The sequence below is a fragment of the Rhincodon typus genome, chromosome 3, assembly GCF_021869965.1.
Source record: "Rhincodon typus isolate 14 chromosome 3, sRhiTyp1.1, whole genome shotgun sequence".
NCBI classification, from domain to species: Eukaryota; Metazoa; Chordata; class Chondrichthyes; order Orectolobiformes; family Rhincodontidae; genus Rhincodon; species Rhincodon typus.
This window is the reverse complement of record NC_063334.1, coordinates 56,083,536-56,099,960: the sequence shown is the minus strand read 5'-3', so window position 1 is coordinate 56,099,960 and position 16,425 is coordinate 56,083,536. Positions and strand designations below refer to the sequence as shown.

The 16,425-nt window shown below is 43.3% G+C and overlaps 1 protein-coding gene across 1 annotated transcript in view; it reads right to left on the bottom strand.

Moving 5' to 3' along the window:
* The window catches only part of frmd3 (FERM domain containing 3), a 190,354-nt gene extending 181,711 nt beyond the window's left edge, over window positions 1-8,643 (bottom strand). The window contains exon 1 of the mRNA XM_020531677.2: window positions 8,539-8,643. Coding sequence (XP_020387266.2) covers window positions 8,539-8,643 — 105 coding nt within the window. The remainder of the gene's footprint in view (window positions 1-8,538) is intronic.
* Window positions 8,644-16,425: the final 7,782 nt, after the last annotated feature.

Here is a 16,425-nt window from a genome sequence, read left to right as displayed (position 1 = left end):
ACACAGACTGTGTAACCACTTTGCATCTCTGACCAGTCTGCAAGAACGACTCCAAACTTCCAGGTGCATTCCATTTCAGTACACCATCTGCTCACATTTCTGTCTCAGGCCTACTGCAGTGTTCCACTGAAGTCCCAAACAAACTAGAGTACAGTACCTCACTTCCTGTTGAGGCATTTTCCAGCCTCTGGACACAACTTGCAGTCATTTTGATATTCAGCATCCAAATTATTTACTTTTATCATATTAGATAAGAATAAACCAGTTGATAGCAGTCTCATCCAGATGGACAACTGTGGAGCATGTTAATGTGGTCAACCATGTCATAGCTGCAGAGCTGTTGAGAAGCATAACGAGGGATAGATTACTTTTATCACAGTCACACAGAATGCAATGTGATTAAAAACCAGTTTCAGTATTGTAGCAGGACCTAAAACCTGATAGGAGAAATTCAAACAAGAGTTCAGGAAAAGATTTGGGAGGGAACAGCACTTCCAAAGATTTGAGAGGAAAGCAGGTTGGAAATGGGTTGGAAGTTTGCAAGGACAATATGTTCAAGGCTTTTTTTTAAGTACAGTTATATGGTTAAGTTTGTTTTTAACCAACCCGTTCAGAGATGTTTGAACCCAGGCCTCCTGAGGCAGAGATAGAGACACTACCGTTGTGCCACAGGTTACATGGTTAGTTTTATAAGAAAAAGGTCAGCACCTGAGAGAAAATAATCATTCACAATATCAGCTAACATGAGGGTCAGGTCACCAATTTTGTGGGAATAGTGAAGCTATTTAATGCTTTAACATGCTGGAAATCTTAAATTCCTACTGCATAATATTAGGATCGCAAAAGGACTGTTAGGTGTGCTGACACAAATGCTTCACACTTCTTAAGCGATCATGGGCTGTTGAAAAAAATTACATTCTGTGTTTATTGCAACTTAAGTCATTTCTAATCACTAGTACAAATTCAGACTATAATAAGATAAGAAGGTGCAGAGGTGGAGGAACACAGTAGGCCAGGCAGCATCAGAGGAGCAGGAAAGCTGACGTTCTGGGTCAGGATCCTTCTTCAGAAATTCAGATACCTGTCTGCAGCACCCCATGCCCCAACCTTCTTCCCCATTCAAATTTTCTCCCTCTGTATTTGCCTATGATTACTGACATCCTGCTCAGAGGGCCAGCAGTCTCCAGCCTCTGACTCAAGAAGCTGTTTTTTTAAAATATGTAAGGCTACACATTAAGTACTAACACCCTACTTAACCAAGGAAATATCACAGTCAATTCTGATATTATCCCACATCCTTACCCCAACCCCCACACTCCAGGCACAGTTCTCACATGGTCTGCTATTACATACAACCCATTGTTAATCACTAACAGTCCCCATTAATATTCATCCTCCTAGCCTCACCATTATTCACTCCTTTGTCTGTCCAACTGTCCTTCTCTCTCTTTGGACTCTGTTTCCACCATTATTTACTCCTTACCCCCTCCCGCCCACCCTATCTTCAGCGTAAAAACCAACTCTTTCTTAGCTACCATCAGTTCTGAATCACTGGACCTAAAACATTAACTCTGATTTCTCTCCACAGATGCTGCCAGACATGTTGAGTTTTTCAGGTAATTCTGATATGGTATTCAGCTAATAATATCCGTCATAGCTACTGGATTGATCATGACCATTTTGTTTTTCTGTTTCTCTAGTTGATAAAAATTAAAGGCAACTGTAATGCCCATAGTTCCTCCTGACTGAAATTAGGTAACTTAACATTCAACAAGGTGCAAACCTGGAACCTTCTTGGTCTGTATGGATTATGATTTTTAATAGTATGCATGGGTTGAGATACAAGCAGATGTGACAAATTAACCACTAAACGATTATTTACAAGTTAATCTGAATGCTGTTACAGTTTTGTAATCTGTCCAGACATCCATTATCATAGAATCCCTACAATGCAGAAACAGGCCCTTCGGCCCAACAAGTCCACACCAACCCATCCCCCTATAACCCACCTAAGCTCCACATCCCTGAACGCTATGGGCAATTTAGCATAGCCAATCCACTTAGCCTGCTCATCTTTGGACTGTGGGAGGAAACTGGAGCACCCGGAGGAAACCCACACAGACACGGGGAGAACGTGCAAACTCCACACAGTCGCCCGAAGGTGGAATCAAACCCGGGTCCCTGGTGCTGTGAGGCAGCAGTGCTAACCACTGAGCCACCATGCCACCCCATTATCTATATGGGTAAGATAACAAGGTGTAGAGCTGAACACAGCAGGCCAAGCAGCATCAGAGGTGCAGGAAAGCTGATGTTTCGGGTCTGGACCCTTGCTCCTCTGATGCTGCTTGGCCTGCTGTGTTCATCCAGCTCTACACCTTGTTATCTCAGATTCTCCAGCATCGGCAGTTCCTACTATATATATGGATGAACTGTGCCCATTCGTTTTTTTATTCATGGTTTGACAGCATCGCTGGCTAGGCCAGCATTTATTGCTCATCCCTAATTGCCCAGAAGGAGGTTAAGAGTTAACCACATTACTGTAGATCTGAAGTCACTATAGGATGGGTAAACCAGATGAGTTTTTCCGACCATCAGCGATGGATTCATGGTCATATTTATTGAATTCAAACTCAACCATCTATCATGGCGAGATTCAAACTTGGATCACCAGAACAGTCCAGTGATAACATATGTCATAGAGATAACTTCACCAAGTCTTTTAAAGCAGGACGTCTACAATTCTTACTTAGTCCATCCTCCCTACAACTCTAGTTCTACAACGAAGATGCTGACACAAACTATTGTCTGAAGTGGCCTACGAAGCCTTTCCATTGCATCAAACTACTTACAAAGAGTAAATGGACTGCTGTGGTTCAAGAAGATACATCCTCTTCTCAGAGCAACTAGATGTGAGTAATAAACACCAGCCTTGCCAGCAATCCTCATGGGTCACGAATGAATTATAAGGAAAAATTATATTTCTGCATAATCTAGCTCTCCTCACCTACTGTGTCATTACATACAAATGCTGTTTGGTATGAGTGTATGAAAATAAAAAGACTACAGTGCAAAGAAATTATCACTTCAGGTCTTTCGGAAATACTTCCATCAGTCAGGCGGTGTTATTGGGTGTTAAGAAAAATATACTCGTCTTAGATCTGAATGAGGATTAAAAAATGCTTCCTAGTCATATCCAGACTCGAAACTCAGTTGACATAATAGATTTCTCAGCTGAATGACACTGAGAAATGAAATCTTGACCATTTTGATGTTTGCATTATGTATTAGAATACAAATTATTGACCTCAGTTAATTTCCTTAGAGCAAAGAGAGGTCACGATAAAATAAAAAGCAAAAGAACTGCAGATGCTGAAAATCAGAAACAAAAACAGAAGATGCTGGAAAAGTTCAGCAGGTCTGGCAGCATTTGTGGAGAGAAATCAGAGCTAAATGTTTTGGGTCCAGTGTCAACATTAACTCTGATTTCTCTCCACAAATGCTGCCAGTCCTGCTGAGCTTTTTCAGCATCTTCTGTTTTTGTTGGTCATGAGAAAATATTGGTCTTTGCAACAATCTTCAGCTATAACTGCTGAGTAGATGATCCATCTCAGCCACCTCCAGTGGTCTCCAGCATCACAGTTGCCAATCTTCAGCCAATTCAATTCACTCCACATGATATCAAGAAACAGTCGGAAGCATAAGATACTACAAATGCTATGAGACAACATTCCGGCAATAGTACTGAAGACTTGTGCTCCAGAACCTGCTGCAGCCCTAGCCAAGCTGATCCAGTACAGCCATAGCACTGACATCGAGACGACAATGTGAAAAATTGCCCAAGTATGTTCTGTACATGAAAGGAATGACAAATCCAACCTGGCAATTACTGCCTCACCAGTCTACTCTCGATCATCAGTAAGGTAGTTGAAGCGTTCATCAACAGTGCTATCAAGCAGCAACTTCTCAGTAACAACCTGCTCACAAACACTCAGTTTGTGTTCTGCCAGGGCCACTCAGCTCCTGACCTCGTTACAGTCTCTGTTCAAACATGGACAAAAGAGCTGAATTCGAGAGGTTAGGTGAGAGTGACAGCAATTGACATGAAGCCTGCATTTGATTGTATGTGATGTCAAGGACCCCTAGCAAAACTGGAATCAAAGGTAATCGGGGGCAAACTCTCTGACACATAGGAAGATGGTTGTGATTGTTGGAGGTCAGTCATCTCAGCTCCAGGACATCTCTGCAGGAGTTCCTCAGGGTAGTGTCCCAGGCCCAACCATCTTGAGCTGCTTCATCAATGACCTTCCCTCTATCGTAAGGTCAGAAAAGGGGATGTTCACAGATGACTGCATAATGTTCAAGACCATTCGCAATTCTTCAGATACTGAGGTTGCCCATGTTGAAATGCAACAAGACCTGGACAATATCCAGTCTTGTGCTGACAAGTGGCAAGTAACAGTTGCACCATATAAATGTGATGCATTTCCAATAAGAGACAATCTAAATACTGCCCCTTGACATTCAGTGGTATTACTATCCATGAATCCCCCACTATCAAGATCTTGAGAGTTACCATTGACCAGAAGCTCAACTGGACTCAATGTGTAGATACAGTGGCTACAAGACCAGGTCAGAGGTAGGAATACTGTGATTAGTAACTCGCCTCCTGACTCGTCAAAGCCTACCAAGCATCTAAATGACACAAGTCAGGAGTGTGATGGAATACTCCCCATTTGCCTGGTTAAATGCAGGTCCAACAACACTCAAGAAAATTCACACAATCCAGGACAAAGGAGTCTGTTTGATTGGCATCAAATCTGCAAAAATCTTCTTCCTCCACCACCAACGCTCAGTGGCAGCAGTGTGTCCTATCTACAAGATGCACTGCAGAAATCTACCAAAGATCCTTAAACAGCACTTTCCAAACTATAACCGCATCCATCTAGAAGATGGGCAGCAGACATATGGGAACACTACTACTTGCAAGTACCCCTCCAAGCCACTCACGATCCTGACTTGGAAATACATTGCTCTTCATTCACTCTGGCTGGGTCAAAATCCTGGAATTCCATCCTTTACAGCATTGTGGGTCTACCTACATCACATGGACTGCAGCGGTTCAAGATGGCAGCTCACCACCAACTTCCCAGAGGCCAGCCAGCAATGCCCACTTTCCCATGAGAGAATGAAAACAAGCTGGTGGGGAGAATTAAAGACAAACACAAGATATTCTATAAGCATATCAAGGGGAAGAGGATAACCAAGGAGAAGTGTGCTTTAGGGACAAAGAAGGCAGTGTGTGTGTGGTGCTGGAGGACATTGGTAGGGTCTTAAACAAGTACTTCACATCTTTCTTCACTTTGGAGAAGGAGGATGTAGGTATAAAATTTGGGAGAAGAGACTGGAGGTTCTTGAGCATTGACATACGGAGTGAGGAGGTAGTGGAGGTTTTGGTGCAGTTAAAAGTCAACAAATCCCCAGGTCTGGATAAGTTATACTGCAGGCTGCTGTAGGAGGTGAGGGAGGAAATTAAAGAGACTCTGATCCAAATTTTAATTCCTGTCTGACCACAGGGAAGGTGCCAGAGGACTGGAGGACAGATAATGTGGTTCCATTTTTCAAGAAAGAAACCAGGAAATTATAGACAAGTGAGTCTCACATCAGTGATAGGGAAACTATTGGGGAAAATTGTGAAGGAAAGAATTAATCTCCAGTTGGAGAGTTGGTTTGATCAGGGATAGTCAGCTTGACTTTGTCAGAGGGAGGTCATGCCTAACCAATTTGATTTAATTTTTCAAGGACGTTAACAGGTATGTAGATGAGTTTTAGTGCAGTTGATGTAGTTTACATGGATTTCAGCAAAGCCTTTGACCAGGTCCCACATGGGATACTGATAAAGAAGGTAAAAGCTCATAGGATCCAGGGTAACTTGGTAAGTTGGATGCTAAATTGGTTTAGTGGTAGAAGCAAAGGGTGGTGGTAGAAGGCTGTTTGTGTGACTGGAGGCTGATGTCCAGTGGCATACCACAGGGATCAGTGCTGCATCTCCTGTTGATCGTGTTATGTATGTAAACAACATAGAAGAGAATGTTGGGTGTGAGTGGGGGGGTGCGGGCTAAGTAAGTTTATAGATATAATAAAGACTAGCTGGATGGTTGACAGTCAGGAAGGTCTTAGATTATGGAAGAATAAAAATGGATTGATCAGATGGGCAAATCAGTGGCAGAGTGGAACTTAATCCTGAAAATTTTGAGGTGATGCACTTGGAAGATGTAACAAGGCAATACTTAAAGAATGGTAGGACACTAGGAAGCACAGAGGAATAGACGGATCTCAGGGTGCTTGTCCAGAGATCCCTGAAGGTGGCAGGACAGATTAATAGGGTAGTTCTGAAGGCATATGTGACACTTGCATATATCAGTCGTGGCATGGTTTATAAGAGCAGGAAGGTTATTTTGGTGTTGTATAAAATTTTGGTTATGCCACAGCTGGAGTACTGCTTGCAGTTCTGGTCACCAAACCCTAGGAAGAATGAGATTGAATTGGAGGAGGTGCTGAGGAGATTCACCAGAATTTTGTCCGGAATGAAACAATTCAGCTGTGAAGAGAAGCTGGATAAGCTTGGGTTGTTTTCTTATAGCTCAGAAGGCTGACAGGGAACCTAACTGAGTGGCATAAATTTATGAGGGGCATGAGAAGAGTGAATGGAAAACAACTGTTCCTCTTAGTTGAACAACCAATTAACAGGGAGTCATAATTTTAAAGGTGAAAGGAAGGAGGTTTAGAGGAGACGTGAGGAAATTCCTTTTCACCCAGACGGTGGTGGGAATCTGGAATGCACTGCTGGGAGGGTAGTTGAGGCAGAAAACTTCACAACCTTTAAAGAGAACTTGAATGAGCATTTGAAATGTCATAACATTCAAGGTTAGGGGCCAAGTACTAGAAACTAGAACTAGTATAGATTTAGATAAGTCATTTTGTTGGAGCAGATTCAATAGGCCAAAGGGCCTCTTCTATACTGTATGATTTGATGATTCATACTATCTCTGGAAGACCAATTATAAAAGGTAACTACAATGGCTTTATTCCTCCACAGGATGAGGTAGCATTTACTACCCATAGGGTAGTCAAGTTGCTGTGGGTCTGGAGTCACATGTAGGCCAGACCAGGTAAGGATGGCAGTTTCCTGCCCTAAAGGACATTAGCAAACAGATGGGTTTTTCCTCCAACAACTGGCAATGGATTCATGGTCATCATTAGCCTTTAATTCCAGATATTAACTGAATTCAAATTCCACCTTCTGCTGCGGTAGGATTTGAACTCAGGTCCCCAAAATGTTATCTGGGTCCCTGGATTAACAGTCCAGTGACAATACAACTAGGCTGTCACCTCCTCCCATGCTATGTGTGACCAAAAAGCCATATTACAGAAAGCATTCTAGAATTTTGATTAAGAACTAAATTAATTTACAACAACAAAACATAAGATGCTTGATAAATCAATTATTTTAAGCTTAGTTATTCACAATGAATGGTAAGGCTATTACTTCAAATAAATGAACATGACATTCCATGTAATATCTACTAGCAGGCATGGATTCAAAATGTATATCCCAATCAAAATCTGTAGAACTGTATCATCCAGTTATGATAATTGTTTACAAAATGGAATATTAGTAATATCAACTCAAAGTTGCCCAAATACAGTAGCCTACATCTTAGAAAACAATTGTAAATGTATGCCTATTTGCTTTTAATGATGTGACTGAAATTTAAGCAAATATAACACTTCTGAAATATTTTCCTGTGTATTTAATGTGGCGTGAGCTTAAATGAAAATAGCTTCGTTAATATTGTGATTCCACGGTACTGGTATAGAGTCATGTATTGATCTTAAACTCATCACATGCATCAGTGCGCTGGAGGAAAATTCACGTATTGCCAAATAAAGCATAAAGGCAAAGATAAACGCAAATCCGCATACAGAAACCACTCTGTCAGCGTCCAGAAATCGAGAAGTGTAAAATATATTTTTAAAATTTGGATATTCAGGATAAACACACCGAAACCCACGTGTGCGCTCATACAACACATTTATTTACTCCATTTATAAAAAATACAATTTTTCAGACGGAGCAAAAACTGGTATCAGTAAATGAATCCCATCACATAGCATGTCACCTGATTATCAATAGCAACAATTAATTGTTGCCAATCCGATGGCAACATCATTGTGATAATAATTTTGACATTATCACTTCGGAGTATAATACGTGAGGGCGGGGAAACTATCTGTGAATTTAAACCATTTCAATTACATGGTAATAAATATCCATCGTGTACTTTTAGTTTATAATCTAACATATTTCAGAACAATATTACCTCATTAATAGAAAATTAAAAGGTTTTGTACAGCAACCAAATAAATAAATATACTCATGCTTTAAAGATAAAACTCTCAACTCACATAAGAATCTTCGAAGTAGTTTATTTACGGCAGGATTTTTAAATGTTAAATCTATCAGCCCCATTACTGTACCTGAATAATACAAGGTAGCTCAGTGTCATCCAGCAGTCTGATTGTACATTTGATCTCTTGGCTTAAGGACTTGATACTTGAACTGCGAAAGCGGAGCATTTTCATTCTGTTCTAATTTCTCTTTAATTAATCATAGAAGCCGTCAACCTCAAAAATAAACATCTCTCGATTGAACTGAAAACGCCTTGGGCGTGTATCGTATTATGAAGAAAACACTACCACATGGAGAAGAACACTGACTGCGTCAAGCGGAGTCTATCTCGGACGCTCACTCAAAATTTCATTGACATTTATACAGCAAGAAGAACATCAGCAGCACCGGTGAAAACTCCAAAGGCAGAATCTGAAAACAGAAACTATTCTTTCCCTTGCTAGATAAGACCAAGCTGGAAGTCAAACACCTGTTCGATGTACAGTATATGGAAGCTGCAGCTCATGGTACGGGCTGCAAAGATGCTTCTCTGATGCATTGATCCAGCTCCTCCTCGCTCAGAAGGCGGGCGCGCAGCGCGGCGCCAGCAGTCAGGGCTCGGCCAATCACAGCGCTCAGTGCGCGCCTCGCGGCCACGCGATTGTGGTGCGCGCGGAGCGGGTCGCCGCCGGAACAAAGAGACGTTGAGGGGACCGTACAGAGCATCTCTCATACATGTGAATACACGGCTATACTGTCTGCTTGCACATTGCCAGTCGATGTTATTCCTGCACTTAGATACGTACTTTGATATTTTTCTGCCTTCATTGCAATGTTACTTCATCGCCACTACGGGAGATTTATTTTAAGAGAAATGTGATGAAACTTATTAGTTGAACGCAATTTTGTTCGCATTGATTCTCACTTCTCCCGTCCCCGCCCCCCAAACAAGTGAATTAGATACTGACTGCAACCATTGTGTTCTGCTAAAGAGAATCTTTGTAGATGATTACAAGCCGAGTGAGACTCCAGCTGAGCTAAATTGCAAGGGAGCTGTCATACATGACTTTTCTCCTTCTCGCTCCATTCTTGTTCTGCCCTGTCCTTTATCTCGTATTACTCTCCTGCCGGACGCTGGCCTAATACAAATACCTTCCTGTGAAAACGAACAAAAATCAATTAAGCCAATCAGCAGCTGTGTACCAGACCAATCGCTGCAAGCTAGTAACGGGCCTTAACAGTTGCAATGTTGGAAGAATTGCCCCAGAAATGTCCGACAGAGGCAAGTTGGCACACCGATATATTGACAAGGTCCTGGAGATCCTGGTTCACGGGATGGTGGAGCAGAGGGCTGTCGTTTCATTGGTACTGCCAGAGGTGACTACAGCACCACTCCTTGCTAACCTAGACCAAAGTTTCCACCCTGGTCAGTGTGGTGTTCACAGTCTAGCAGAATGCCTAGCAATACAAGAAGAAAGTTAATGATCCTCTAAATTCTGCGAGTTGTCTTCCCTCTATTAACTCACATTCCCTCTAACTCTGCCACTGTACCCACTTCCCATCATGAGTTTACCACTTTCAAATTGCATGCAACATCTTCCCTCAATTGTTCGCAATCATCTCAACTGCAGACTAAGTCTGCATGATCTCTGCATTTCCTATTCACACATTCAGGCACCCGACCACCTGTACCAGCACTAACAGCTGTGCCAGCCAGTGTAACATTACTCAGTCCCTCCCTCTGTCTCATTCCAAAAAAAAGTCCAAAATAGGGTAAAGAGTGCCAAGTCAGGTAGTGGGGTTGCCTAATATTTGTCTTGTCATCTTTTATGAGGAGAGAATCCTTGCCTTAGCAGGAGAGGACCATAACCACTCATGGTCAAGCCAAAGCAGCCATGTGCCGGGAATTAACTTCATTGTCAAGTGTTGTGCTATTCTCCCATTACCACCACTGTGTGCAGATTCGTAACATGTCCAACCATCTTGCCCCTATTTCACAACTCATTCTCTCTGTCTCCTGCAGACACAGGCAGAATCTGCATGGCATCTGTCATGAAGAGGCAATCTCTTCCTGCTAATTAAGAAGCCACAGCTTCCTCAGAGAAAGTACTTTGAGGCACCCTTTCGCTGGCTGAGGTTCTGATGCCCCAGGGGTATATTAGCCACAATCTGGTGAGCTCATCATTGCCACATCTCTGCAGCTAGCTGAAAAAGAAATGCCCAGATTGTTAGCACACAAGGCTGCTAGAGACCAGGTACCTGCTCAGTGCTAGCAGGAGAGGACACCATGGTGACTTCATGATAACTTCATTCAAATGCACAAACAGACACAGAAACAACAGACAGGTTTTTCAGAGGCACTCTGGAAACTGACTCAAAGGTTGCAAGAACCTCTCCAATGCTTTCTGTACCATGATGCCTCCAAACAGGCTGCATCGAGACCATTGTATAGACAGATAATGCTTAATTCTTGGATTCTTTGCTTCAGATGACTGGAAGAAGCACTGAGGCTAGGTGATAGCGAATGAAGATCGGTGTCTTACTACTTAGAATGTTGCTGCACTCAATGAGGATGTTCTTCAGAAGAAACAGACCTTCAGCATCAGAAAGTGCATTAGCCAAAGGAACGCAGGCAGGATTTATTTGTAAGCCTCATTCCATAGAACTGAGTTGCATGAATTCATATTTCACTGACTGTAAACATTTTGATGCTACAGAGGTCAGCATCCCCTGTTTAATCACAAATGCAGAGTTAGAATATCATGTGCAGCTAATGTTGGCTAATCTATCTTCATTCCTATAGTTGCACCTAAATTGACAGGTTGACACGTTTGAAACTTTGTTGTAAATACATTTTCACTTTGCTAACTATCTGGGGTATTTCTTCTTCAGTCAACTGCAGAGACATGGCAACTATGTGCTCACCAGAATGTGGCTTTCACTGTGTGAGTGACTGTGTGCTCTCATAAGTTTTCTTTTTCGCTCCCGCAACATGTAGGTGTGATCACTGGGTTCTTTGCAATGAACCCCTGGACACGACCTGCATGAGAACCTGATGTGGAGGGGACATCTTATGTTTTTTGTTGTCCCAGTGAAAGAAAGTCCTTCACAGAAGTGGTGGACATTTGACATGGCATACTGACCTCCATCTCTAAACACAGTACAGTGCCACTAGCACACCCTCACCCCTCTCATCTGCATGTAATTCCATGTGGCTTTCCTGTGTCTTCAACACACCACGAGGGCATCAACGGCTAGAAATTCCACATTTGGTTGCTGCTCCACATCAACTGGACATAGATACTGGTCTGGCTTTCCAGACACATGTATTTTTCATCCATTAACATGGAACCTTGTAGTGCAATGGACACAGAGATAACCACAGCCTGAATCAATTAGAGTCAATTTCAAATATGTATATATGGACGATATCAGAAACAAAGCAGCTCCTCAGTAATGTATCATTCAGCAGTCACAGAACAGCATCCTCAAAACATTGAGTCATGGAGGCCTCTGACAAGGAGAGCAACGGGTTGCTTTGATATCGAACTTGCACATTGTTGATCTGATTCATATGTATGCTGCTCAAGTATTTTGACACACAGTGGGAAATCATATGTGTGGCAGAAACAATGACAACATCTCCCTGCACCCTTCTGATACCTAAGAAAGACAGCACTGCATATAAGATAATGGTGTGGACATTTTATAGTCCAAGATGTGAAGTGAGCAGCTCTTGCACTTTGTGAAAGCTGTGAAACCTTGAGAAATGATTGTGACTTCTGCAACTGTGGTAAATCTTAAAAACTCACCTGACATGACCTGTGCTTCACAGCCATTAGGAGGATTCATGTGTATTGTTGAATGATGTGGTCAAGAGACCTTGTGGCAGGATTTTTAGTCAACACAATTTGCCAAAGCAAGAGGGCTACATACAGAATTGTGTGATAACAGATGTACTGAGAAAGTGTCTGTTTAATGCTATTGTTCTTTGAAAGACTTCACACTACACCAAAGTGGAATCCATTGTCTCCCAAACCTTCTTTTCCTTTCTGCCTTGCTCCCTTTCCCCACCCCATGAACCCTATCAGCTTTGCCACATTCCCACTCTTATTTAACTGTTCAACTTCCCATTTTACTCCAAGCCCCAGACATGCAGCTGAGTTATACACTCTCTGTTTACCGCCCTTCACACCGCATCTCCTCACAAATCGAAGCCAAGGAGATGGCAACTGTTGATATTACCCAGCCCACAGTATCTCTTTCCCTCCCGCACTTTATCATCTCCCACCCTAATACGCTGAGTTTACCCTTTCATGATTATTATCCCCTCTGCAACCTAGCATGCTGCCTCCAATTCCCACAGATGACTTTCCCAGTATTTCCACCACAGCAGTGGCCCTTGATAAATTCCTTTGACAGATCCCCAGACTGACTGTGGCCCACCACCTTCACTGACTTGGAAAGATGCCAGACTGGTGAGTGACCAGATTTTGACTCATCGGGGGTTATGGGAAAATGAAGGAAAGTGAACGCAATGAATCTCAGATCAACCATGATCCTACTGAATGGCTAAGCAGGATCAAGGGCCCGAACAGCCTACTCATGTTCCTATTTCTTATGATCATTTGCACATCTCTGTGCAGCTTGCTGACTGAGTTATCACTAATCTCTAGTCTGCTTGACTGAACCTGCAGGACTGGCTGTGGACCACCACCCAGACTGGAGTGATACAGACCCCAACTCTAATTGGCCCAACTACCTGAATGACTATGTCCAAGCCCCTGGACAGATATCAGACAATACCCTTGACTTATTATACTGGAAGCCCTGACTGACAACAGTGCCCCCTTGTGTTGACCAAAGACTACTTCCCTTAGACTTTGAGGCATGAAGTGTAGGACATTCATGCACTTACTATACAAGTTACAGGCATTTTCTTTTATTTAGTCATGGGAAGTGTGTATCACTGGCTGGACCAGCATTTAATTGCCCTCCCTGATTGCCAAGAAAGTGGTGATGAACTTCCTTCTTAAATTGCTGCAATCCATTTGGTGTAGGCACCCAACAGTGTCCAGTTCCATTTCTTTTGATGCTTTTCAGGGTTTGATACCACTATGACTGATTGGTTTGGTAGGCCATTTCAGAGGACAGTCAATTGTCAACCTCACTGGAGTCACATGTAGTCCAAACCAAATAAGGATGTTAGTTTTCCTTCCTTAAAAATGATGTGAGTGTACCAAATGAGTCTTTGCGACAATCAAGCCTGGTTTTCTGGCCGTCATCAGAGTTATAACTCCTGATTAAAGTGAATTCAAATTCCACCATCTGCTGTGGCAGGATTCAAGTCAAAGTTTCTAGAATATTACTTAGATCATTGGATTGTTAGACAAGCAGCAATATCACTATGCCATTGCCATAAAGCAACACTCTCTTCTCCGATCACTGTTAATGACCATCACATCAGAGACTTAAGAGTCATAGAGGTCTCAAGCATTGAAAAAGGCTTTTCAGCCCATCAAGCCTGAATCAGTCAAAAACAAGCACTTAACTATTCATAACAGAGACAACAAGGTGCAGAGCTGGATGAACACAGCAGGCCAAGCAGCATCATAGGAGCAGAAAGGCTGGCGTTTTGGGCCTAGACCCTTCATCAGAAATGGGGGAGGGGAAGGGGGTTCTGAAATAAATAGGGAGACAGGGGGAGGCGGATAGAGGATGGATAGAGGAGAAGATAGGTGGAGAGGAAACAGACAGGTCGAAGAGGCGGGGATGGAGCCAGTAAAGGTGAGTGTAGGTGGGGAGTTAGGGAGGGGCTAGGTCAGTCCAGGGAGGACGGACAGGTCAAGGGAGCGGGATGAGGTTAGTAGGTAGGAGATGGGGATGCAGCTTGAGGTGGGAGGAGGGGATAGGTGGGAGGAAGAACAGGTTAGGGAGGCGGGGATGAGCTGGGCTGGTTTTGGGATGCGGTAGGGGGAGGGGAGATTTTGAAGCTTGTGAAATCCACATTGATACCATTGCGCTGCAGGGTCCCAAGCGGAATATGAGTTGCTGTTCCTGCAACCTTCGGGTGGCATCATTGTGGCACTGTAGGAGGCCCAGGATGCACCCCCATCTCCTACCTACTAACCTCATCCTGCCCCCTTCACCTGTCCATCCTCCCTGGACTGACCTATCCCCTCCCTACCTCCCCACCTACACTCACCTGTACTGGCTCCATCCCCGCCTCTTTGACCTGTCTGTTTCCTCTCCACCTATCTTCTCCTCTATCCATCTTCTATCCGCCTCCCCCTCTCTCCCTATTTATTTCAGAACCCCCTTCCCCTCCCCCATTTCTGATGAAGGGTCTAGGCCCGAAAGGTCAGCCTTTCTGCTCCTATGATGCTGCTTGGCCTGCTGTGTTCATCCAGCTCTGCACCTTGTTGTCTCGGATTCTCCAGCATCTGCAGTTCCCGCTATCTCTTAACTATTCATATCCCATTTTCCAGTTCTTGACCACATATCCCATTGTCCAGTTCTTGTGAATGGCATGAATAGAGTGGAAAGTATGAAGTTTTTCCCAGGGTGGAGGGGTCAATTGCTAGAGAACACAGGCTCAAGGCACAAAGGGGAAAGTTTAAAAGAGATGTGCATATGTGCATATGCATGCATCTGGTGGCAAATGCAACATTGCAAGGCAAGACATAAATGCTGTGAGCATCCAAGTACTGCTCACTCACTTTACACCTAAGGAAGTAAGCCAAGATTCCTGAGATGCACGATTGCCCAATCCATGAAATGGGTGTCTGTCCTTGAGCACAAGTGACCTGACAGTAGTATTACAGAGCAAAGTGCCAGCATGCTCCAAAGTGCAATACTGAAGTGGGTCAGAAATGTGCCATGACGTGGGGAGGCTCATCCATGGTTGATGCCAATCTCCACGGATGAAAGATGCAGGCCTATTTCTGCCTGTGGACCATACCTTGAGATGTTGGGGAATGGTGGCCGAGATGAAGGCCTGGAGGAGCAAGCTGAAATCACTTTGACATCCACTCTGACTCTCACATCAGGAATCGTTGCTATTTACTTTCTCTCCATCATCCAGTAAAATGGTGAATTGCATATAAATGAGAATGGGTCATAATGACATGTACATGTATGCAAATAGGCCTCTTGCTGCTCACTAGCAAGTCTTGTTTCACTGTTCAGACCTTGGGTGCAAAATCAAACAATGTTTTGCTCAAGTCAAGAGCCTAATTTTTCCAATCTCACCATAATTTCACAACTACTCACCATTACCCGTGATATCCAGGAGGTGGGAAAATTCCACAGTGTGAAAAGAATGTAAATCAGGCAACATGGTGTACAGAGATTTAAAAGCATAAGGCTCTCTTACCTGAAACACCAACTAATGTATGTCCTCTATACAGATGCCATGGAATCTGGTGCTTGTCCTTTTCAACTTCAACTTCTGATTTTCACCATCCACTGTACTAGTACAAAGAAGAACAAAGAACAATACAGCACAGAAACAGACCCTTCAGCCCTCCAAGCCTGCGCCGACACATTTTGCCCTTCCATACTAAAACTGTCCTCACTTCAGGATCCATATCCCTCTATTCCCTTTCTATTCCAGGTGCTTCTTGAATGCTTTTACTGTGTCAGCTTCCACCATCTCCTCTGGCAATGCATTCCAAGCATTCACCACCCTTCGTGTGAAAAACTTGCCATGCACATCTCTTTTAAACTTTCCCCTTCATGCCTTGAACTTGTGTTCCCTAGTAATTGACCCCTCCACCCTGGGAAAAACTTCATACTTTCCACTCTATTCATGCCATTCACAATCTTAAAAACTTCTATTAGGTCGCCCCTCAACCCAAAACAAAACCAGTTGAGCCAACCTTTCTTCATAGTTAAAATCTCCCATACCAGGCAACATCCTCGTAAACCTTTTCTGTACCCTCTCCAAAGCATCCACATCCTTCCGGTAATGTGGT